We start from the raw sequence: 22,039 nt of genomic DNA, 5'->3' as shown, positions 1-22,039 counted from the left end.
CGATTAATTAGGGCCGATTTCAAGTTTCCATAACAATCGGAAATCTGTATTTTTGGGCGCCGATTTGCCGATTATCATTTTTATTTTTCATATATACCTTTATTTAACTAGGCAAGTCAGTTAAGAACGCATTCTTATTTTCAATGACTGCCTAGGAACGGTGGGTTAACTGCCTCGTTCAGGGACAGAACGACAGATTTTCACCTTGTCATCTCGGGGGACCAATCTTACAACCTTACATTTAACTAGTCCAACGCAATAATGACCTGCCTCTCTCTCATTGCACTCCACAAGGAGACTGCCTGTTACGCGAATGCAGTAAGCCAAGGTAAGTTGCTAGCTAGCATTAAACTTATCTTATAAAAAACAATCATAATCACTAGTTAACTACACATGGTTGATGATATTACTAGATATTATCTAGCGTGTCCTGCGTTGCATATAATCTGAGTGAGTGGTGGTAGGCAGAAGCAGGCGTCTAAACATTCATTCGAACAGCACATTTGTGCGTTTTGCCAGCAGCTCTTCGTTGTGCGTCAAGCATTGCACTGTTTATGACTTCAAGCCTATCAACTCCCGAGATGAGGCTGGTGTAACCGAAGTGAAATGGCTAGCTAGTTAGCGCGCGCTAATAGTGTTTCAAACGTCACTCGCTCTGAGCCTTCTAGTAGTTGTTCCCCTTGCTCTGCATGGGTAACGCTGCTTCGATGGTGGCTGTTGTTGTTATGTTGCAGGTTCGAGCCCAGGGAGGAGCGAGGAGAGGGACGGAAGCTATACTGTTACACTGGCAATACTAAAGTGCCTATAAGAACATCCAATAGTCAAAGGTTAATGAAATACTAATGGTATAGAGGGAAATAGTCGTATAATTCCTATAATAACTACAACCTAAAACTTCTTACCTGGGAATATTGAAGACGCATGTTAAAAGGAACCACCATCTTTCATATGTTTTCATGTTCTGAGCAAGGAACTGAAACGTTAGCTTTCTTACATAGCACATATTGCACTTTTACTTTCTACTCTTTGTTTTTGCATTATTTAAACCAAATTGAACACGTTTCATTATTTACTTGAGGCTAAATTGATTTTATTGATGTATTATATTAAGTCAAAATAAGTGTTCATTCAGTATTGTTGTAATTGTCAGTATTACAAATAAAACATTTAAAAATCTGCCGATTTAATCGGCATCGGCTTTTTTGGTCCTCCAATAATCGGTATCGGTGTTGAAAAATCATAATCGGTCAACCTCTCGTCGCGACCCCGCCCTGTGCAACTGGGACTTGGACTTTCTGACGGGCCGCCCCCAGATGGTGAGGGTAGGTAACATCTCCACCCCGCTGATCCTCAACACTGGGGCCCCACGAGGGTGCATTCTCAGCCCTCTCCTGTACTCCCTGTTCAACCATGACTGCGTGGCCATGCAACTCATGTACTCCCTGTTCAACTCAATCATCAAGTTTACAGACGACACTACAGTGGTAGGCTTGATTACCAACAACAACGAGACGGCCTACAGAGAGGTGGTGAGGGCCCTCGGAGTGTGGTGTCAGGAAAATAACCTCACACTCAATGTCAACAAAACAAAGGAGATGATTGTGGACTTCAGGAAACAGCAGAGGGAGCACCCCCACATCGAAGGGACAGTAGTGGAGAAGGTGGAAAGTTTTAAGTTCCTCGGCGTACACATCACAGACAAACTGAAATGGTCCAGCCACACAAGACGGCGTGGTGAAGGAGGTGCAACAGCGCCTCATCAACCTCAGGAGGTTGAAGAAATTTGGCTTGTCACCTAAAACATTCACAAACTTTTATAGATGCACAATCGAGAGCATCCTGTCAGGCTGTATCACCGCCTGGTATGGGTAGTGCGGTCTGCACAACGCATCACCGGGAGCAAACTACCTACCCTCCAGGACACCTAAAGCACCCAATTTCACAGGAAGGGCAAAAAGATCATCAAGAACATAAACCACCCGAGCCCCGGCCTTTTCACCCCGCTATCATCCAGAAGGCGAGGTCAATACAGCTGCATCAAAGTTGAGACTGAAAAACAGCTTCTAACTCAAGGCCATCAGACTGTTAAACAGACATCATTAACATAGGGGGGCTGCTGTCAACATACAGACTCAAATCTCTGGCCACTTTAATAAATGGATTTAATAAAGGTATCATTAGTCACTTAAAATAACACCATTTTAATCATGTTTACATATCCTACATTACTCATCTTATATGTATACTGTATTTTATACCATCTACTGCATCTTGCCTATGCTGCACGGCCATCGCTCATCCATTTATTTATATGTACATATTCTTATTCCATCCCTTTACATTTGTGTGTATAAGGTAGTCGTTGGGAATTTGTTAGATTACTTGTTAGATATTACTGCACTGTCGGAACTAGAAGCACAAGCATTTTGCTACACTCACATCAACATCTGCTAACCATGTGTATGTGACCAATAAAGTCTGATTTGATTTAGACTCCTCATGTATACACCATAGATCCAAGGTCAGATTTAGGTCCTTAATAACCTTGTACTCAAACTCAATTGCTACCACTTAGAGGTTCAATAGAGAACAAGCCGACTGGTAGGTAAGATTATGTTCTTAGTAGACATCAGTGTTCAGTCAGTCCAGGCCTGTACTGTACTGTAGCCCTGTCCTGTCCTCTCACACTGCCACCTGCTGTTCTGGCGGCTGTATTGCTAGTACTGTTGCTACTGGCCTGACACTGAGGCTCAACTCAAAATGGCAGCTGTACACAGCTCTACAGTCAGAGGCCCTGCTCTGCTCTGATCTGGCCGCTGGGTTACTGTGTGGATTAGGGATTAGAGGTCCGTTTGACCGGGGATGATGCTTCTCCATACATAGCTGATTAAGGTTTGATAGTGTTTGAATATACAGTATTAGTCATGTTGAATCATAAATTCAGATTTAGACTGCATGACAGCAATTCATGCTTGGGTTTAGCTTTCCTGGCACTGTTTCCAAATAGTAATATTTTAGCATTTGTGGCACAAATCCCATTCAAGTCATGGGGCTGAAATTAGCATATTTCGTGCATGTCCAAATCATCCGAGGGTTGCAGGGTCTGTAAGCCATCTCTAATTCTCATGATTCAACAAATGAATCAATCAACCAATGTGTGTGTGAAACCGTTTTTAACCCTCTACTGTGTGTTCTGTTGTGAAGAGTGTGTGTGAAGAGAGTGGAGGAGTCAGAAGAACCTCAGCCGCTGTTCAGTGCCAGTGCTCCACCTGCCAGCCTCAGTCTACTGGGCAACTTTGAGGTACCTCTCACTCACTCACTCACTCACTCACTCACTCACTCACTCACTCACTCACTCACTCATGTCACATAAGTGTACATGCATTGTATGACCTAAAGCATATGTGTGTTACAGGAGTGTGTGTTGAACTACCGCCTGGAGCCGTTGGGGTCAGTGGAGGGTTTCACGGCCGAGGTGGGTGCTTCCGGAACCTTCTGCCCCAGTCACATGACCTTCCCCGTTGACGTTTCCTTCTACAGCGTCTCTGACGACAACGCACCCTCGCCATACATGGTGAGACACACCTACAGTACATACACAGACATATTATATATATCCCCCACACACTTTATATGCACTGAACAAAAATATAAATGCAACAATTTCAAAGATTTTACTGAGCTACAGTTCATATAAGGTAGTCAGTCAATTGAAATAAATGAATTAGGCCCTACACTATGGTTTTCACATGAGTGAAAAAGCAGTCAGTATCTGGTGTGACCACCATTTGCCTCATGCAGCGCGGCACATCTCCTTCACATAGAGTTAATCAGGCTGTTGATTGTGGCCTGTGGAATGTTGTCCCACTCCTCTACAATGGCTGTGCAAAGTTGCTGGATATTGGCGGGAACTGGAACACGCTTTTGTACACGTTGATCCAGAGCCTCCCAAACATGCTCAATGGGTGACATGTCTGGTGAGTATGCAGGCCATGGAAGAACTGGGACATTTTCAGCTTCCAGGAGTTGTGTACAGATCCTTGCGACATGGGGCCGTGCATTATCATGCTGAAACATGAGATGATGGCTGCAGATGAATGGCACAACAATAAGTCTCAGGATCTCTTCATGATATCTCTGTGCATTCAAATTTGCCATCGATGATATGCAATTTTGTTCGTTGTCGGTCGCTTATGCCTGTCCATACCATAACCCCACCACCACGGGGCACACTGTTCACAACATTGACATCAGCAAACCGCTCACCTACACAACGCCATACACATAGTCTGTGGTTGTGAGGCCGGTTGGACTTACTGCCAAATTCTCTAAAATGACTTTGGAGGAGGCTTATGGTAGAGAAATTAATGTTTAATTCTCTGGCAACAGCTCTGGTGGACATTCCTGCAGTCAGACATCTGTGGCATTGTGTTGTGTGACAAAACTGCACATTTTTAGAGTGGCCTTTTATTGTCCCCAGCACAAGGTCCACCTGTGTAATAATCATGCTTTTTAATCAGCTTCTTGATATGCCACACATGTCAGGTGAATGGATTATCATGGAAAATGAGAAATGCTCACTAACAGAGATGTACACAAATTTGTGCAAAAGATTTGAGAGAAATGAGTTTTCTGTGTCTGGAAAATTTCTGAATGATTTTATTTCAGCTCATGGAACATGGGGTAAAACACTTTACATGTTGTGTTTTATATTTTTGTTATATATACAGTGCCTTGCGAAAGTATTCGGCCCCCTTGAACTTTGCGACCTTTTGCCACATTTCAGGCTTCAAACATAAAGATATAAAACTGTATTTTTTTGTGAAGAATCAACAACAAGTGGGACACAATCATAAAGTGGAACGACATTTATTGGATATTTAAAACTTTTTTAACAAATCAAAAACTGAAAAATTGGGCGTGCAAAACTATCCAGCCCCTTTACTTTCAGTGCAGCAAACTCTCTCCAGAAGTTCAGTGAGGATCTCTGAATGATCCAATGTTGACCTAAATGACTAATGATGATAAATACAATCCACCTGTGTGTAATCAAGTCTCCGTATAAATGCACCTGCACTGTGATAGTCTCAGAGGTCCGTTAAAAGCGCAGAGAGCATCATGAAGAACAAGGAACACACCAGGCAGGTCCGAGATACTGTTGTGAAGAAGTTTAAAGCCGGATTTGGATACAAAAAGATTTCCCAAGCTTTAAACATCCCAAGGAGCACTGTGCAAGCGATAATATTGAAATGGAAGGAGTATCAGACCACTGCAAATCTACCAAGACCTGGCCGTCCCTCTAAACTTTCAGCTCATACAAGGAGAAGACTGATCAGAGATGCAGCCAAGAGGCCCATGATCACTCTGGATGAACTGCAGAGATCTACAGCTGAGGTGGGAGACTCTGTCCATAGGACAACAATCAGTTGTATATTGCACAAATCTGGCCTTTATGGAAGAGTGGCAAGAAGAAAGCCATTTCTTAAAGATATCCATAAAAAGTGTTGTTTAAAGTTTGCCACAAGCCACCTGGGAGACACACCAAACATGTGGAAGAAGGTGCTCTGGTCAGATGAAACCAAAATTGAACTTTTTGGCAACAATGCAAAACGTTATGTTTGACGTAAAAGCAACACAGCTCATCACCCTGAACACACCATCCCCACTGTCAAACATGGTGGTGGCAGCATCATGGTTTGGGCCTGCTTTTCTTCAGCAGGGACAGGGAAGATGGTTAAAATTGATGGGAAGATGGATGGAGCCAAATACAGGACCATTCTAGAAGAAAACCTGATGGAGTCTGCAAAAGACCTGAGACTGGGACAGAAATTTGTCTTCCAACAAGACAATGATCCAAAACATAAAGCAGAATCTACAATGGAATGGTTCAAAAATAAACATATCCAGGTGTTAGAATGGCCAAGTCAAAGTCCAGACCTGAATCCAATCGCGAATCTGTGGAAAGAACTGAAAACTGCTTTTCACAAATGCTCTCCATCCAACCTCACTGAGCTCGAGCTGTTTTGCAAGGAGGAATGGGAAAAAATGTCAGTCTTTCGATGTGCAAAACTGATAGAGACATACCCCAAGCGACTTACAGCTGTAATCGCAGCAAAAGGTGGAGCTACAAAGTATTAACTTAAGGGGGCTGAATAATTTTGCATGCCCAATTTTTCAGTTTTTGAAATGTTAAAAAAGTTTGAAATATCCAATAAATGTCGTTCCACTTCATGATTGTGTCCCACTTGTTGTTGATTCTTCACAAAAAAATACAGTTTTATATCTTTATGTTTGAAGCCTGAAATGTGGCAAAAGGTCGCAAAGTTCAAGGGGGCCGAATACTTACGCACACACTTACTGCTCACTGTGCAGATCAATATTAATAGTGTGTGTGTTGTTTTTATTACAGGGAGTCATCAACCTGGGGACTCTGGGTAAACGGGGCTACCGCGTCCCTCCATCAGGAACCATTCAAGTGGTGAGGACAGATTTTCACTCTGTGGATTATACACATTGAAGACTTTTGTTTAAATGTGTGTGCATGCGTGTCACTGTTGCTGACATAATAACTCCAGACAGAGAGAACAAAGGAAAGATGGGCCAGCTCCCGTTCCAGCAGAGAGTTAGGAGAGGGAGACCTTAAGTGGGGACAGAAATACACTACTGTAGTGTGTTAACCCCTTCTCTTTTCCTCTCTCCCGCCCACTTTCTCTCTCTCTCCTGCCCTCTCTCTCTCTCTCCCGCCCTCTCTCTCTATCTCTCTCCTGCCCTCTCTCTCTCTCCCGCCCACTTTCTCTATCTCTCTCCTGCCCTCTCTTTCTCTCCCGCCCACTTTCTCTCTCTCTCTCCTGCCCTCTCTCTCTCACCCTCTCTCTCGCTCTCTCGCCCAGACCTTATTTAACCCCAATAAGACGGTGGTGAAGATGTTTGTGGTGGTGTATGACCTGAGAGCCATGCCTGCCGGCCACCAGACCTTCCTCCGTCAGAGGACCTTTTCTGTCCCCGTTCGACGGGACAGCACACACTCACACAAACACGGCAGCCCAGACAACACACACACACCCGGCAGCAGCAGGAAAGCCCTCTCCCTGGGCCAGGAACGCATCCTGCGCTACCTCATTCACCTGAGGTAAGAAAGACGCCTGGCTCAGCTGACCTGTCAATCACATCTCCCCTGTCAGTCAAATAAATGACCTGTTAGTCAAGACTGAACAGAAGACCAATCTGAACAGGAAAACATTGTACTGGCACTAATCTAGCTCTTTCTTCACACCCCCCCAATCCAGGTTCCAGACCTCCAGGTCAGGTAAAGTGTACCTCCACAGGGATATCAGACTGCTGTTCAGTAGGAAGTCTATGGAGGTAGACAGTGGAGCGGCCTACGAACTCAAGTCCTACACAGAGTCCCCAGCTGACCCAGCCTTCTCCCCGCGCTGCTGACACACACACACCTCTATCTGCACTGACACACACACACACACACTCCTCTATCTGCACTGACGCACACACTCCTCTAACTACACTGACGCATACACGCACACCCACAGAGCTGTCAGAGAGCTGGGCTCAGAGCGTTCTCGTGTGGAACAGTCCAGACGGGCTCCGTCCCAGATACCTAAGGCCTGGAGATTTTGCTGACCATGAACAACTCCTGGCCCTACAGAACCCTGCTGTTTTCTGTGACGCTCAAAAACACGTCTTTATACATGTAGAAAATGTATTAAAGACATGCTAAAACACACATCAAAAACACGTTAGTGACCATGGACCACTGACTGACCAGAACAAGCAATCAAGAGACTGAGAAAATTACAAGACAACATTGAAAAAGCGCACTGTGTATTTCCACAACTGGAAATCAAAAGGAGTAAAATTCTAATGTTTTTTTTGTACTGTTACAAAAACAAATCTTTAAAGTGTTGCAATAGAGAGTAACATGTAGCTTTAGTGTTTACATCATTTTCTTTGTTTACCGTCAGTTATTTAATATTTAAATGAATATTTCAGTTACTGCTTATGTGACGTCTATCATCCTCAGCATTATGATCTAGTGCAAAACTCTGTAAATCATAATGTGTATTTTTGACATGAACTCAGATCTGAAAATATATCTATATCTTAAAGCAATCTTGAAAGCTGCATTGTGTCTGTCTTTTATTTTGAATGTTTTGGACAACTGAGGTCCATGTCATGTCGACTGATGTAAAACATATCATGCATGTCCTTATACATATGATAAAGATGATATGAAAATTAGTCAGTATTTCTACAGTGGTATAAAATGACTGTTTAAGTCCTCAGTGGTCATAGCAGGTTGGTCCTGGGGTCAGATGTACATGATCAAGTGGCCTGTGGAGAAGACAAAGAATACACACTGAGGAGCCACATTCAAATCCTTGTCAATTAAATAACACTTTTGTTCTGTCTGCAAATCACTAATATATGTAACCTGACCCTTCTTTCTTAGTGTAGGCCTACTGCTGCAGGCTTCAACTGCCAAGAGGTCATGGCACAGGTGGTGGCCACGCTCCATAACCACAGAGTCACTAGTTCAGCTCTGGCAGTTCCCCCACAATCACTGGCCTTCAATATAACCTATGGATCATGGTCCATCAAAGGAAGAATGTGTATAATTTCTTATTTCATGACATTGGACTTGATGACCAAAGCCTTCTGATGCAGTCCATTATCATTACAGCAAAAAAACGACATTTACCATCATGCAATATACTGGGAGACCACTTCAAATTTGATGTCACATTTTTTTTGTAGTGAATGTCGGTTGCATGAATTAAGTCGAGTAAAGTTGATGCTCAACAAAAGGCTCTACTTTTGTCTTGCTCAAATATCAGGCGACAGTTTTTAGAGGAAGATGGATGAGCGCGCCTCTGCTAAAGAATGACGTCAGATCGGGCAGCCATATTTGTGCGGGCTGATAGTTAACGGTCGGACGGATTCGTATGGGGAGAGGAAGCCAGGGCAAGGATTTAGTTCAGATTGTGTTTACTTCTCGACTTTGCCAGGGATCGAGGTTACACTGAAATGTCGGAGGAAATTGAGGGGACAAAGACGACGGAGGAGACGGTGGTCAATGACCAGAATGTACGTTTATTTGCCTTAAACACAACCACTTGCTAACCAACGACAGTCAAGCTGCACTGCAATGCACGCTATCATATGATTTGGCAGGTTTTTAGCTAACGTTAGCTACTGTAACGTCGTTAGCGTTAATCCTTTCTAACTAGCAAACCTTGATTATCAACAACACCAGTTTGCTTAATAAATGCCAAGTGGTATCTAATCAAGCTGTTTTCCATAACTATTTGCAGTCGTAGCTAGCAGGGATTTTCGATATTAAGCTAACGTTAACTAAGGTCGGATTTCAACGCGGTAGCTAGCTTCGACAGTTAACGGTAGCTGCCCACAACGTTAACTAAGGTCGGATTTCAACGCGGTAGCTAGCTTCGACAGTTAACGGTAGCTGCCCACAACGTTAACTAAGGTCGGATTTCAACGCGGTAGCTAGCTTCGACAGTTAACGGTAGCTGCCCACAACGTTAACTAAGGTCGGATTTCAACGCGGTAGCTAGCTTCGACAGTTAACGGTAGCTGCCCACAACGTTAACTAAGGTCGGATTTCAACGCGGTAGCTAGCTTCGACAGTTAACGGTAGCTGCCCACAACGTTAACTAAGGTCGGATTTCAACGCGGTAGCTAGTTAACTTCGACAGTTAACGGTAGCTGCCCAGTTAACGGTAACGTTAACTAAGGTCGGATTTCAACGCGGTAGCTAGCTTCGACAGTTAACGGTAGCTGCCCACAACGTTAACTAAGGTCGGATTTCAACGCGGTAGCTAGCTTCGACAGTTAACGGTAGCTGCCCACAACGTTAACTAAGCAAGTCATGATTATGTGTTAAGTACAAGCAGAACAAATATCCCAATTGTTGTTTTTCCTGAAGTAATAACCAACGTTAGTTAATTGACTTGCTTGTTGGATATTGACCTAACGAGTTAACGTTAAATATGTCGGTTTGTGTCTATTTTAGCAGCTTGCTAACAAACATCATTGGCACATTAGCCAGCTAGTTTTAACCACATTAACCAACAAGTGATATGACTTACTGCCTACCACCATCAAAGCCATCTAACGTTAGCGAAGTTATGTTGCTTTCAGTGGCTTGACTACTGTTGTCTACTCTAAAGAAGGCAGTCTGGCTGTCTGTCAACAGTGACTCGCCCCTCGCTGTACTGAAGGCCAGTGTTTGTTTTGTCCTTAGCTAGGTAGCTAACTAGCTAAACTCAGCAAAAAAAAAGAAATGTCCTCTCACTGTCAACTGCGTTTATTTTCAGCAAACTTAACATGTGTTAATATTTGTATGAACATATCAAGATTCAACAACTGATACATAAACTGAAAAAGTTCCACAGGCATGTGACTAACAGAAATGGAATAATGTGTCCCTGAACAAAGGGGGGTCAAAAGTAACAGTCATTATCTGGTGTGGCCACCAGCTGCATTAAGTACTGCAGTGCATCTCTTCCTCATGGACTGCACCAGATTTGCCAGTTCTTGCTGTGAGATGTTACCCCACTCTACCACCAAGGCACCTGCAAGTTCCTGGACATTTCTGGGGGGGAATGGCCCTCACCCTCTGATCCAACAGGTCCCAGACTTGCCCAATGGGATTGAGATCCGGGCTCTTCACTGGCCATGGCAGAACACTGATATTCATGTCTTGAAGGAAACCACGCACAGAACGAGCAGTATGGCTGGTGGTATTGTCATGCTGGAGGGTCATTTCAGGATGAGCTTGCAGGAAGGGTACCACATGAGGGAGGAGGATGTCTTCCCTGTAACGCACGCCGTTGAGATTGCCTGCAATGACAACAAGCTCAGTCCGATGATGCTGTTACACACCGCCCCAGACCATGACCGACCCTCCATATCGATCCCTCGCCAGAGTACAGGCCTCAGTGTAATGCTCAGTCCTTCGATGATAAACCCAAATCTGACCATCGCCCCTGGTGAGACGAAACCGCGACTCGTCAGTGAAGAGCACTTTTTGCCAGTCCTGCGACAGTGGGTTTGTGCCCATAGGTGACGTTGTTGGCTACAAGTCCAGCATCTCTGAGCGTACTGTGGACAGTCTGTTCACTGATGGAGGGGTTGTGCATTCCTGGTGTAACTCAGGCAGTTGTTGTTGCCATCCTGTACCTGTCCCGCAGGTGTGGTGATCAGCTGTACCGGTCCTGTGCAGGTGTTGTTACACGTGGTCTGCCACTGCGAGGACGATCAGCTGTCCGTCCTGTCTCCCTGTAGCGCTGTGTTAGGCGTCTCCGAGTATGGACATTGCAATTTATTGCCCTGGCCACATCTGCAGTCCTCATGCCTCCTTGCAGCATGCCTAAGGTACATTCACGCAGATGAGCATCTTTTTTTTGTGTATTTTTGAGTCTGTAGAAAGTCCTCTTTTTAGTGTCCTAAGTTTTCATAACTGTGACCATGATTGCCTACCGTCTGTAAGCTGTTAGTATCTTAACGACCGTTCCACAGCTCCGTGTTCATTAATTGTTTATGGTTTATAGAACAAGCATGGGAAACGGTGTTTAAACCCTTTATAATGAAGATCTGTGAAGTTATTTGGATTTTTATGAATTATCTTTGAAAGACAGGTAACTGAAAAAGGTACGTTTCTTTTTTTTGCAGAGTTTGTCGACTAGATGACAACCTGACGTCTGTGACAATATCTGTGAGAACATTAGGAACACCTTACAAAAATTGAGTCGCGCCCCCTTTTGCCCTCAGAACAGCCTCAATTCGTTGGGGCATGGACTCTACAAGGTGTGGAAAGCATTCCACAGGGATGGTGGCCCATGTTGACTCCACTGCTTCCCACAGTTGTCAAGTTGGCTGGATGTCCTTTGTGTGGTGGACCATTCTTAATACACATGGGCAAACAGTTGAGCGTGAAAACCCAGAAGCGTTGCAGTTTTTAGCACAATTTAACCAGGCGCTCTAGACTAGAGCGTCCATAGGGTCTGTGCAGCAGGCTGAAAGCTTGACTTCCCTACCAGTAGTAACAGCCCTGCTCCCTCCGCATGTGTTGTCCATGTGGGTGGCGTATGTGTTGTGCAGGTGTTTTCAGGAGCTGATGTGACAGACGACAGTGTGTTTGCTTAGCATAGCTTTGGGTACACTGTCCGTACAACGGCTCGAACCCTGGGCACAATGCCTCGCAAACACGTGACCGCCCGCTTGACAATGCCTTTAGCCAGCTGCGCCACAGAAAAGCTTTCAATTGTTGTTTGTGTTTCAGGAGATGGACGACAAGGTGACCAGTCCAGAGAAGGTTGAGGAGGCCAAGTTGAAGGCTCGCTACCCAAACCTGGGGCACAAACCTGGAGGCTCTGACCTGCTACGCAAACGCCTGACCAAGGGGGTGAGTCCACAGCCCTACCTTATCTCCTAACCTATCCACAAGCCCAGAGTTGTTTCTCTCTCAGCATCAATTAGACTATGTATTTAAAAAAAGTTACAGCTTGTTTTAAGTTGAACATTCTCTCTCTGCAGCAAAAGTATTTTGACTCTGGGGACTACAACATGGCCAAGGCCAAGGTGAAGAACAAGCAGCTTCCTGCAGCTACGTCAGAGAAGAGCGGTGGAGGAGAGATCACAGGAGACCATATCCCCACACCTCAGGACCTGCCTCAGAGGAAACCTTCCCTGGTGGCCAGCAAACTGGCCGGCTGATACACACACTGTCCTGTCTCTAACCCTGTCAATACTCCTAACAATCACCCTGCTACGCCTGTTCCTGTCTCACTACCTCTCCCCCATCTACTTCTGCCCCAGCCCCAGAGAGACCCTTCCCTGGTGGCCAGCAAACTGGCATACACCTCTAACCGCCTGTCCCTGGTTCTGTCCCTCATCCTCTTCACCCAGTCCTCTCTGCTTCCCCTCACCTTCCACTCTGTTATGGCTCCCTCTTCTTCCTGCTCTTCCTCCCCTCTGTTCTTGTTTATTTTCTATTCTCATGTAAAAATACACTGAAAGCAAGGATGAGGATGTGTAGAAGGGAGAGAGAGGGAGGCTGGGATGACTCTACTACAGGAGGAGACTTTAAAGATGACCACAACTCTGTGTCCCAGATGACACCCTATATAGCCCTGTGGGCCCTGGTCAAAAGTACAGTGTACAAAACATTAGGAACACTTTCCTAATATTGGGTTGCACCCCCTTTTGCCCTCAGAACAGCCTCAATTCGTTGGGGCATGGACTCTACAAGGTGTCGAAAGCGTTCCACAGGGATGCTGGCTCATGTTGACTCCAATGCTTCTCACAGTTGTCAAGTTGGCTGGATATCTTTTGGGTGGTGAACCATTATTGAGACACACAGGAAACTGTTGAACGTGACAAATCCAGCAGTGTTGCAGTTCTTGACGCACTCAAACTGGCACCTACTACCATATCCCGATCAAAGGCACCTAAATCTGTCACCCTCTGAATGGCACACATACACAATCTGTCTCAAGGCTCCACAATCCTTCTTTAACCGGTCTCTAATCATTCATCTATACTGATTTGAATTGGATTTAACAAGTGACATCAATAAGAAATCATAGCATTCACCTGATCAGTCTATCATGGAAAGAGCAGGTGTTCATAATGTTTTGTACACTTGTGTATTTAGGGAATAGGGTGCCATTTTGGATGCACACCCAGAGAGTCTGTAACATAAGGAGGGAGGAGGGCCCAGACTGGAGCCACAGAGAGTCTGAAATGGCACACTATTCCCTATGCAGTACACTACTATCAACCAGTGCCCTATGTGGCTGCCCTTTGAGCATCTGGCCCAAAATGGTTAAACTACATAGGGCATAGTGATCCATTTGGGACAGGCAGACGGTCTCTGGTCTAGAGGATTGAATGTCGTCTCCAGTCCTGTTAGCTGATTGTGTAAATATTGCTAGTTGTGTTGGAGAGGAGTGAGGCTGAAAGCAGCCTTTTAGAATGTTTTAACGTAGAATATTATGATTTACCAAACACGTTGGTGTAATGTCGTCATCTAAATGATGCTCTAATGTGCTTGAGTGATTGAATATTACCTTGATAATGACTGACCAGAACCTCTCACTGCTGCTGTTCTGTTTTAAAGGCTACCTTTTTGTCACAAATGGCAACCTATTCATTACATAGTGCACCACTTTTAAACAGGGTCCAAGGACTCTGGTGGTGAGAAGTAGTGCATTTTATAGGGAATCTCCAATCATACTCTTCTTTCTGTGTAGTGAACTACATTACACCCACTGCCACATAGGACTCTAGTCAAAAGTAGTGCACTATTGGTGAGTTTCCAATGAGGATTTACCCCAGTGTTTTACCAAAATACTTTTCTGTTTACCTCTACCCGGGTCGGCACCCGTGTCTCTCTGTGTCATGGCTCCAGTGGACCTGTTCTGACTTGGAGCCAAGCCCAGGCCCGGGGTACTTTTCAACCTCATTTTCATAATAACGTCTAACTATGAACTTTAACACCTTCTCACAAAGCTACTGTCAAGAATGATGTGGAGGTTGTTGATTCTGCCTGCCCCAAGTCTTTAGCATCAACCTCCTGATAACACTAGATATTACATTAATACACTGATGACCCACTAGTGTGAGTAAGTCTCAATGGAAAAGCACCAACATGTATGGCCCCATAAAACCTCCTGACCAGGAAAAACTCTTGACCCTATTTGTAACCTCTGGTTTCAGACCAGAGGGAGGGGTGAATGTCACAGGTATTTGGTGGCCCCTTTAATTGGGGAGGATGTGCTTGTGGTAATGGCTGGAGTGGAATGGTATCAAACACATGGTTTTCATGTGTTTGATGCCATTCCCTTTACTCTGTTCCATCCATTATGAGCCGTCCTCCCCTCAGCAGCCTCCAGTGGTGAATGTAGATGTAACAGCTGGATTATGTGACCGGGGTGCTAAAGACATCTTCATTTAGCTCCAAATGTTTTGGCCTCACACACACTCATTCATCTCTCACACACAGACACACTCCTCTACACCCCAACTCTCTCACATATACACACTCACTCTCCTTTCTCTCACACACTCCCTCATATACACCTACCCCCTTTGGCCAACATATCTTTACAGATCTCAGTCACACCCTATTCCCTATATAGTGCTCTACTGTATATATGCACCGGCCAATCCACTAGTGGGGGTGTGGTCATCAAGGGTCTGAAGTTGAAGGACTGAATAGTTACGGTGTGTGTGTATATGACTGCCCCCATCCACAACCCCCCCATATGACTGCCCCCATCCACAACCCCCCCTGTCACTTTGTGCCATTTTGTTTTGTAAATAAAATAGTTTTGCACAAATAGCTGTTGGGTGTTTGATGACTGACTCCATGTATTGACAGATCATACAATCATCTATGAAGGATTGTATACAAAGGAATTCTGTATGAAAATGTAGAGGCCTGTTAGTATTATATGAGGGATAACACCAGCAGAGCTGAAGCACCAAGATAAATCTTGATCAAAATGTATATAAATAATCTGGATTTATCATCCACTTAAAACACACAAGCTCTGGCTGAAGACAGACCCTAGTGGAAGAAGATTGTTGCAGTTTTATGTCCCATCTGGGACGAAGAGGGCTAAATTATCAGGCCTATGGCACATGGCAACCAGGGCTGTATTCATTAGTCGGATTCAGTTGCAAAACGTTTAGTCTGTTGCAATCCAAACGGAAAACGTTTGGCATCGAACATGAGTTTCTGTTCAACAAATTCAGGTAGGTTCCTCCCCGTTTCGTTCTGTTTGCTTCCGTTTGGCTCATATAGTAAACAGACTTTTGCAAAGGAATCTGACTATCTGACAAGCAGGCTTCTAGCCAGCAGAACTAAAGCGATGTCGCCTCTTGGCCACAGGGGAGCGCTGTTTAGCCATGTTCCCGAGTCCATGGCAACAACCGCGTTTTACTGAATCATTTTATCCATCATCAATTCCCACAATGCTCCGAGAGATGCCAAAATATTGAGGTTTTCTAGGTATGATGGCGCTAGGTGTTGTACACTAAAAAGAGAATAACCTAAAATCTGGAGGGACTTTTATTAACTGCGAGGAAAAAACGGAGCGGCGAACTACTGATGTTCAAATCTAGCTGCTGAGATTCATGGAAAAAGGACACGACAGCTCCACCAGTATGGCAGCGTCAGAGCTGTACACAAAGGTAATAGAACCAACGTAATCGGTATTTGCTTTGCCTTGTGCGTTTATAGCGTTTCTGCAGCGCTTTTTTTAATGAGAACAAAGCAAAGAGCTTGTTTGTAATCATTCATTCGTTGATGGCGGGAATGAATGAGAGACAAGTCTTTAAACCAAACATCGAGATTGACAGGTCACAATGCCTCGAACAACGCACAGGAGGTGATTTTCAAACCAGTGCGTGGTTTTTTGAACGTATGAAAAGTGTTTGAAGCAGGGTCCTACAGCCTGGGGCAATACACTGTACATATAGGTTTACATGCAGTAGCCTATGACTGAGTGAAGGCGCCTTCTATATTTAGCTCTCTGCTGGGTTAAAATGGGTGCAGCAGAGGCAGCTCAGCTGACAAAGCGCCGAGGCTATGGGTTCTGCGATTCGGCCTCTGTCTCTGCCCTTCATAGCCCCCCCGTTCAGAATGACCGTCAATTTAAATGTTTTATTATTCCGCTTAATGTCAGGTCGGGGTTGATGCACTTTTAAAAATACGATTTTTATTTAAGTATACATTTAGCATCGCACTGGCAACGATGGAGAATGGTGTTTTTTGACCTACATAAATCATGTTATTTTGTCAACCTGCACAGTGATGTTTGTTATTGTGTTTTATAAATGCTGTTTATTTGATCTCGAGACTGGGATTCGGTTTGGGTACCGAGGAGAGAGGAATGATGCTGATACCAGTGGTGACGTCACGGGCCCCGTTTACGTCACCGCGATTTGTTTTGAGATTTTTGTCCCCCTTTTTGCATCCATGACCATGTTCAGTGTACAAACGTAGATAGAAATATCACAAATAGAGCTGACGTTATTCCGTATTTTACAAGTCAGCCATACACGTTTGTTTTACATCGGATATTTCGAGCTGAAAGTTCTAAACTTTGCATCCAGCTGAACGAAGGTTACATATGTAACCACGGTTATGTGAACTATATGGATCACTCCAATATATTGGTATCACTCTGCGGTGGAGGGATACATCCGAGGTGAGGATTTGCATATTTACTCCTGTGTACACCTGTGTCACGGCTGGGGTCCGCCCCTATATATATAGTCCCCATGGCCGCTACACACGTTCTCTACATCATTTTTGAGGCGCCTCTAGCACCGTAGAGGATTTGAGTGATCCATGTAGCTCACATAATAACTGTGGTTACATACGTAACCTTCGTTATGTTTCACTATATTTAACCTTCGTTATGTTTCACTATATTGGATCACTACAATATACTGGTATACCCGTACCAGATTAGTCGGTGCTAGAGGGACCTGGCCAGCCAGCGGCAAAGTCCCAGCGCGGGACCCGAAACACAGGGGCCGTCAATGTGGAGGGGGGTCCCGGCACAGTCCACGAAAGGGGAGGCGATGCCCAGGACCGCTGAACCAACCGTAGAGGGAGGTGCCACATTTACCCGATAGTACCTAACAAAGGTGCAAGAGGAAGCCCAGCTGGGCGCAGCACAGATTTCAGCGAGGGGCACTCCTCTCAGTAGAGCCCAGGACGCAGCCACACCTCGTGTTGAATGTGCCACCACAGATCCCAGCACCGGCCTGCCAGCAGAGTAGTGATCCTCGACGGACGGGCAGGTGCGGGCAGCGATCGGTTGAAGAGCATGTATTTTAGAGCAGTTGGAGGCCACGGAAGGAGAGTTGTATGGCAAACACATGGGAAGACCCCTGTGGGAAAAACAGGCAGACAAAAAAACAGCAACCAGGTAATGGATTTGATTGATGTGTTTTTTTTTTTACACCAACCGCAATTTTTTTTGTGAGTATACTTCCACGCAAGATATTAAACTTACCAAGCGAACTTTAGAAAGTTTATACCTCAAACCATATGGACATCCGCTGAGAAAATGAAAGAGAACGTGTGTCGCAACCATGGGCTCTATATATAGGGGCGGACCCCAGCCGTGACACAGGTGTAAACGGGGAGTAAATCTGTAAATCCTGACCTCGGATGTATCCCTCCGCCGCGGAGTGATACCAATGTATTGGAGTGATTCTATACAGCGAAAACATAACACGGCCCAAGCGCAAGACAGCTAGGCCAGGGGAATGCTGAGAGATAAAGACGTATCACTGCCTGATCGAGACAGCTAGGCCAGGGGAATGCTGAGAGATAAAGACGTATCACTGCCTGATCGAGACAGCTTGGCCAGGGGAATGCTGAGAGATAAAGACATATCACTGCCTGATCGAGACAGCTAGGCCAGGGGAATGGTGAAAGATAAAGACATATCACTGCCTGATCGAGACAGCTTGGCCAGGGGAATGCTGAGAGATAAAGACGTATCACTGCCTGATCGAGACAGCTTGGCCAGGGGAATGCTGAGAGATAAAGACGTATCACTGCCTGATCGAGACAGCTTGGCCAGGGGAATGCTGAGAGATAAAGACGTATCACTGCCTGATCGAGACAGCTAGGCCAGGGGAATGCTGAGAGATAAAGACGTATCACTGCCTGATCGAGACAGCTAGGCCAGGGGAATGCTGAGAGATAAAGACGTATCACTGCCTGATCGAGACAGCTAGGCCAGGGGAATGCTGAGAGATAAAGACGTATCACTGCCTGATCGAGACAGCTAGGCCAGGGGAATGCTGAGAGATAAAGACGTATCACTGCCTGATCGAGACAGCTTGGCCAGGGGAATGCTGAGAGATAAAGACATATCACTGCCTGATCGAGACAGCTTGGCCAGGGGAATGGTGAGAGATAAAGACATATCACTGCCTGATCGAGACAGCTTGGCCAGGGGAATGCTGAGAGATAAAGACGTATCACTGCCTGATCGAGACAGCTTGGCCAGGGGAATGCTGAGAGATAAAGACATATCACTGCCTGATCGAGACAGCTAGGCCAGGGGAATGGTGAAAGATAAAGACATATCACTGCCTGATCGAGACAGCTAGGCCAGGGGAATGCTGAGAGATGACGTATCACTGCCTGATCGAGACAGCTAGGCCAGTGGAATGGTGAGAGATAAAGACGTATCGCTGCCTGATCGAGACAGCTAGGCCAGGGGAATGCTGAGAGATAAAGACGTATCACTGCCTGATCGAGACAGCTAGGCCAGGGGAATGCTGAGAGATAAAGACGTATCACTGCCTGATCGAGACAGCTAGGCCAGTGGAATGGTGAGAGATAAAGACGTATCACTGCCTGATCGAGACAGCTAGGCCAGGGGAATGCTGAGAGATGACGTATCACTGCCTGATCGAGACAGCTAGGCCAGTGGAATGGTGAGAGATAAAGACGTATCACTGCCTGATCGAGACCGCTAGGCCAGGGGAATGCTGAGAGATAAAGACGTATCACTGCCTGATCGAGACAGCTAGGCCAGGGGAATGCTGAGAGATAAAGACGTATCACTGCCTGATCGAGACAGCTAGGCCAGTGGAATGGTGAGAGATAAAGACGTATCACTGCCTGATCGAGACAGCTAGGCCAGGGGAATGGTGAGAGATAAAGACGTATCACTGCCTGATCGAGACAGCTAGGCCAGGGGAATGGTGAGAGATAAAGACGTATCACTGCCTGATCGAGACAGCTAGGCCAGGGGAATGCTGAGAGATAAAGACGTATCACTGCCTGATCGAGACAGCTAGGCCAGGGGAATGGTGAGAGATAAAGACGTATCACTGCCTGATCGAGACAGCTAGGCCAGGGGAATGCTGAGAGATAAAGACGTATCACTGCCTGATCGAGACAGCTAGGCCAGGGGCATGGTGAGAGATAAAGACGTATCACTGCCTGATCGAGACAGCTAGGCCAGGGGAATGCTGAGAGATAAAGACGTATCACTGCCTGATCGAGACAGCTTGGCCAGGGGAATGCTGAGAGATGACGTATCACTGCCTGATCGAGACAGCTAGGCCAGGGGAATGCTGAGAGATAAAGACGTATCACTGCCTGATCGAGACAGCTAGGCCAGGGGAATGGTGAGAGATAAAGACGTATCACTGCCTGATCGAGACAGCTAGGCCAGGGGATTGGTGAGAGATAAAGACGTATCACTGCCTGATCGAGACAGCTAGGCCAGGGGAATGCTGAGAGATAAAGACGTATCACTGCCTGATCGAGACAGCTAGGCCAGTGGAATGGTGAGAGATGAAGACGTATCACTGCCTGATCGAGACAGCTAGGCCAGGGGAATGGTGAGAGATAAAGACGTATCACTGCCTGATCGAGACAGCTAGGCCAGGGGAATGGTGAGAGATAAAGACATATCACTGCCTGATCGAGACAGCCTTGCAAGGGGAATGCTGAGAGATAAAGACGTATCACTGCCTGATCGAGACCGCTAGGCCAGGGGAATGGTGAGAGATAAAGACGTATCACTGCCTGATCGAGACAGCTAGGCCAGGGGAATGCTGAGAGATAAAGACGTATCACTGCCTGATCGAGACAGCTAGGCCAGGGGAATGCTGAGAGATAAAGACGTAGTACTGCCTGATCGAGACAGCTAGGCCAGGGGAATGCTGAGAGATAAAGACGTATCACTGCCTGATCGAGACAGCTAGGCCAGTGGAATGGTGAGAGATAAAGACGTATCACTGCCTGATCGAGACAGCTAGGCCAGGGGAATGGTGAAAGATAAAGACATATCACTGCCTGATCGAGACAGCTAGGCCAGGGGAATGCTGAGATAAAGACATATCACTGCCTGATCGAGACAGCTAGGCCAGGGGAATGCTGAGAGATGACGTATCACTGCCTGATCGAGACAGCTAGGCCAGTGGAATGGTGAGAGATAAAGACGTATCACTGCCTGATCGAGACAGCTAGGCCAGGGGAATGCTGAGAGATAAAGACGTATCACTGCCTGATCGAGACAGCTAGGCCAGGGGAATGCTGAGAGATAAAGACGTATCACTGCCTGATCGAGACAGCTAGGCCAGGGGAATGCTGAGAGATAAAGACGTATCACTGCCTGATCGAGACAGCTAGGCCAGGGGAATGCTGAGAGATAAAGACGTATCACTGCCTGATCGAGACAGCTAAGCCAGGGGAATGCTGAGAGATAAAGACGTATCACTGCCTGATCGAGACAGCTAGGCCAGGGGAATGGTGAGAGATAAAGACATATCACTGCCTGATCGAGACAGCTAGGCCAGGGGAATGCTGAGATAAAGACATATCACTGCCTGATCGAGACAGCTAGGCCAGGGGAATGCTGAGAGATGACGTATCACTGCCTGATCGAGACAGCTAGGCCAGTGGAATGGTGAGAGATAAAGACGTATCACTGCCTGATCGAGACAGCTAGGCCAGGGGAATGCTGAGAGATAAAGACGTATCACTGCCTGATCGAGACAGCTAGGCCAGGGGAATGCTGAGAGATAAAGACGTATCACTGCCTGATCGAGACAGCTAGGCCAGGGGAATGCTGAGAGATAAAGACGTATCACTGCCTGATCGAGACAGCTAGGCCAGTGGAATGGTGAGAGATAAAGACGTATCACTGCCTGATCGAGACAGCTAGGCCAGGGGAATGGTGAAAGATAAAGACATATCACTGCCTGATCGAGACAGCTAGGCCAGGGGAATGCTGAGAGATAAAGACGTATCACTGCCTGATCGAGACAGCTAAGCCAGGGAATGCTGAGAGATAAAGACGTATCACTGCCTGATCGAGACAGCTAGGCCAGGGGAATGGTGAGAGATAAAGACGTATCACTGCCTGATCGAGACAGCTAAGCCAGGGAATGCTGAGAGATAAAGACGTATCACTGCCTGATCGAGACAGCTAGGCCAGGGGAATGGTGA

The 22,039-nt window shown here is 46.0% G+C and overlaps 3 protein-coding genes and 1 long non-coding RNA gene across 7 annotated transcripts in view; 3 read left to right on the top strand and 1 right to left on the bottom strand.

Annotated features, from left to right (window-relative positions):
* The window catches only part of atosa (atos homolog A), a 60,245-nt gene extending 52,106 nt beyond the window's left edge, over nt 1–8,139 (top strand). For all 3 annotated transcript variants that reach the window (XM_052516785.1, XM_052516786.1, XM_052516787.1), the window contains 5 exons: nt 3,205–3,301; nt 3,416–3,574; nt 6,410–6,478; nt 6,891–7,129; nt 7,287–8,139. In XM_052516785.1, coding sequence (XP_052372745.1) covers nt 3,205–3,301; nt 3,416–3,574; nt 6,410–6,478; nt 6,891–7,129; nt 7,287–7,440 — 718 coding nt within the window. In that variant the 3' untranslated portion in view covers nt 7,441–8,139. The remainder of the gene's footprint in view (nt 1–3,204; nt 3,302–3,415; nt 3,575–6,409; nt 6,479–6,890; nt 7,130–7,286) is intronic.
* Nucleotides 8,140–8,216: 77 nt separating this feature from the next.
* Nucleotides 8,217–10,461, bottom strand: LOC118383406 (uncharacterized). The gene is made up of 3 exons (XR_008133370.1): nt 10,125–10,461; nt 8,455–8,595; nt 8,217–8,349 (listed from the first exon to the last, which is right to left on the bottom strand). It is a non-coding gene; the product is annotated as an uncharacterized LOC118383406 (long non-coding RNA).
* Nucleotides 8,905–15,382, top strand: LOC118372194 (cAMP-regulated phosphoprotein 19-like). 2 transcript variants are annotated; one of them, XM_052516789.1, is made up of 4 exons: nt 8,934–9,102; nt 11,229–11,412; nt 12,320–12,442; nt 12,574–15,382. In XM_052516789.1, exons 2-4 carry the CDS (start codon nt 11,389–11,391, stop codon nt 12,751–12,753), a joined length of 327 nt encoding a protein of 108 aa, XP_052372749.1. In that variant the 5' UTR covers nt 8,934–9,102; nt 11,229–11,388; the 3' UTR covers nt 12,754–15,382. The 2 variants fall into 2 exon arrangements, with proteins under 2 accessions (XP_052372748.1, XP_052372749.1); XM_052516788.1 differs by lacking the exon at nt 11,229–11,412 and having other exon boundaries at nt 8,905–9,102.
* Nucleotides 15,383–15,979: 597 nt separating this feature from the next.
* The window catches only part of myo5aa (myosin VAa), a 100,138-nt gene continuing 94,078 nt past the window's right edge, over nt 15,980–22,039 (top strand). Inside the window, exon 1 of the mRNA XM_052516790.1 lies at nt 15,980–16,236. Coding sequence (XP_052372750.1) covers nt 16,180–16,236 — 57 coding nt within the window. The 5' untranslated portion in view covers nt 15,980–16,179. The remainder of the gene's footprint in view (nt 16,237–22,039) is intronic.

The sequence above is a fragment of the Oncorhynchus keta genome, unplaced genomic scaffold (assembly GCF_023373465.1).
Source record: "Oncorhynchus keta strain PuntledgeMale-10-30-2019 unplaced genomic scaffold, Oket_V2 Un_scaffold_5444_pilon_pilon, whole genome shotgun sequence".
Lineage (NCBI taxonomy): Eukaryota > Metazoa > Chordata > Actinopteri > Salmoniformes > Salmonidae > Oncorhynchus > Oncorhynchus keta.
Note: the sequence above shows the minus strand (reverse complement) of the source record. Positions and strands in the feature narration are given on the sequence as shown.

Coding starts and splice junctions, on each gene's coding strand:
- LOC118372194 (XM_052516788.1), top strand. CDS start 9,043: ATGTCGGAGGAAATTGAGGGGACAAAGACGACGGAGGAGACGGTGGTC. Junction 9,103..12,319: donor CGGTGGTCAATGACCAGAAT/GTACGTTTATTT, acceptor TTTGTGTTTCAG/GAGATGGACGACAAGGTGAC. Junction 12,443..12,573: donor GCAAACGCCTGACCAAGGGG/GTGAGTCCACAG, acceptor CTCTCTCTGCAG/CAAAAGTATTTTGACTCTGG.